This window comes from Fragaria vesca, linkage group LG4 (assembly GCF_000184155.1).
Source record: "Fragaria vesca subsp. vesca linkage group LG4, FraVesHawaii_1.0, whole genome shotgun sequence".
Classification (NCBI taxonomy): Eukaryota; Viridiplantae; Streptophyta; class Magnoliopsida; order Rosales; family Rosaceae; genus Fragaria; species Fragaria vesca.
The window spans coordinates 16,460,457-16,463,341 of record NC_020494.1 but is presented as its reverse complement, the minus strand read 5'-3'; the positions used below and the strand labels follow the sequence as shown (position 1 = coordinate 16,463,341).

The 2,885-nt window shown below is 38.5% G+C and overlaps 1 protein-coding gene across 1 annotated transcript; it reads left to right on the top strand.

Annotated features, from left to right (window-relative positions):
- Positions 1–270: 270 nt before the first annotated feature.
- Positions 271–1,116, top strand: LOC101310019 (nudix hydrolase 1-like). The gene is made up of 2 exons (XM_004297107.1): positions 271–499; positions 645–1,116. Exons 1-2 carry the CDS (start codon positions 343–345, stop codon positions 950–952), a joined length of 465 nt encoding a protein of 154 aa, XP_004297155.1. The 5' UTR covers positions 271–342; the 3' UTR covers positions 953–1,116.
- The last annotated feature ends 1,769 nt before the right edge of the window (positions 1,117–2,885 follow it).

Below are 2,885 nucleotides of genomic sequence, written 5' to 3'. Positions count from 1 at the left end.
GGGAACAGTTTAAAGAGGACTACGTCAGGTGGACGTTGTATGTGCATAACGTGCATGTGTGTAGTAAGTTAAACCAAAACGACATCACAAATAATTGACCGGCAGTTTTGACTTTTGAATGAAAGTCAAGCTGACCGAGCCGGGGAGGGGCTCTCGGTCACGAAGCAACGAGGCGTTATCTTGTTTCTAGATATAGAAAATTAGTTAGCAGTGAGTGTGACGTGAGGTGTGTGAGGGCTATATAAGAAGGTGACAGAGGATATGTCCAGTACTGCAAACTAGCTCGAGCAATTCCTTCTTCCCCCTTTAGAAAAAAAAAAACAGAGTTCATAGATCGAAAGCATGGGAAACGATACTGTAGCAGTGGCTGAAACCGCCGGGTCGATAAATGTGGCGGTGGTGTTGTGCCTGTTGAGAGGCCAGAAGGTGCTCTTGGGAAAGCGCCGCTCCCGTCTCGGAGATTCCACCTTTTCCCTCCCCAGTGGCCACCTCGAGTTCGGTACGTAGTTAACTATATATCTCTAGCTTGTTCGTTCTTTTGAGTTATCATCCATGCACTGCACGCATGAACGTACTACAGAAACAACACTAACATATCTAGCTAGCTAGTTAATTGATTTGGTTTGCAATACATTGTTGATCAGGTGAGACTTTTGAGGAGTGTGCAGCAAGAGAGCTGAAGGAAGAGACTGATTTGGACATTGAAAACATAGAGTTGCTAACAGTCACAAACAACCTGTTCCTAGACGAAGCCAAGCCATCGCAGTACGTTGCGGTTTTCATGAGAGCAGTGCTGGCAGATCCCAGCAAAGAGCCCCAGAATATGGAGCCAGAGTTCTGTGATGGTTGGGGGTGGTATGAGTGGGACAATCTCCCCAAGCCACTCTTCTGGCCTTTTGAGAAAGTCGTGCAGAATGGATTTAACCCTTTCCCAAAATCAGACAGCTGCTAGCTAGCTATATATATTCTGCAGATTCATAAGCACCAGCAGGCTAGCTGCTTTAATTTCCTCGATCTATCTTTAAGATTATATCTAAGTATGTGTGATTTGTTTGTACGTACCATCACTAGTACCATGTAACTTCACTCAGCATTTATCGAGTTTGTTTTCTATATAAGGATAGGGTTTGCTTTTTCGTTTCTTCTCAAAAAAAAAAAAAAAAAAAAAAAATAAGGATAGGGTTTGGCCGGACTTCAGTCGAGGGTCCATATATGAGGTCGTCCGTACATAAGCTAAATAACAAGAAGGTGAAAGTGATTGTGATCACGAATGAACGGAAAGTTGGTTGTGCAGTACTGCATGTAGCAGACTAGAAGGTGGTCGAGACCAATGGCGGAGGACCCAGTCACCCAGCATAGGACAATCACCCCCGCTAGCTACAGCATCCAATGTGCTCTCAAATATACAGAAGCTCGATCTGGAGAGTATTATGCATTCGAAGAATTGCAACTTTTGCCCCATAATTAAGGATAATGGTTTTGAAGATTTCATACATACTTTATATAACTTTGTGAACATTAATTTCTCCTTATTTTCATATGTTTTTTGCAAAAATAGTTTCCTGGACTGTGAGGGAAAACATTTCAATTTTCATTAGCTATCATATATGGTTCAATTTTCTTCTCAAAAAAAAAAAAAAAAAATATGGTTCAAGTTCTCTCTTCATTTCTCCGAGTTATGAAGGATATCTAGCTATACGTACGAATCTTTCTACATGCGATACTCTCTTCCTCATTATTCCGGCCGGCCTAGAAATGAAGGTTTGGCATTGTGTGGTCAATGGTAGAGACAGAATCATGGAAAGTCAAACATCATGAAGTCGAGATTTATGATCGAGTTATTGACTTTCAAAATTTTGAGATCAAGTGTCCAACTTAACTGAATCTTTTTTTTGGTCGTATGTCCAACTTAACTGAATCGAAATGAACATATCTTGGGGGCACTTGACCTAAGCTAGTTATAAGGCAAGAGACAAAAATCTACGTACACAAGAGACCAAGCAGATCGATTTGTTCCGGTCGCCAACACATGCCTTATTTGAAACTTCTAGATGAATTAATCCCCTCGTTGAAACAAAATTACGGCTCTTTTTTGTTTTTTTTTCCTATATGAAAATTTACGGGAGTTACATGGATGCATGTTGATTCAGTCTCGATATATTGCTAGCTAGCTAGTATGAAAGGACAAAGGTTATATTTGGATATACATATATACATACTCGTTACACATACGTATATGACCATTCTTGAAAGTTTTATATATATGTATATATATGTATGCACACACAACTATATGTAATTATATGCAAACAAATATAACTATGAACTCTCATCAAGCAGGAAACCGAAGTTTTCACACACACGGCCACCAGATCTTAAAGAAATGATCTATGAATGGAAGTCTTGGAAAAAAGAAAAATGGATATGCATAGTTGAATGAAGCGGGGAAATAGTAATAAAACGAACCAGTGTAAGAAGCAGTCGACTAGCAAGCAGGGCCCGCCATGTGTTAGTCGAGGGCTCGAGGCTCTAGATGTAAAAGTTAAAAATTAGTTTTCATGAAAAAATTTATTAACCAATTAATTGAAATTCAAGAGTCAAACAGGAAGTTAATCATTTTTATGTTTAACAAGTTAACTGAATGTCAAATTGAACTCACAAAAATGGAAAGAAGTATATACAATTGGAGATAAAATCTGATAATTGATGTATATTTTTTATTGGAAAAATTTCAGTTTACTCTCTTGAACTTTAGGTCTAAAATCAGTCCGATACCTCATCTTTTTTTTAATTAGTTTCATCCCTAAACTTTCAAAATGACATCAATCTCAACCAAAATGACTAAAATAGCCCTTGTTAATTCTTTTACCTCAATTTTTTTACCC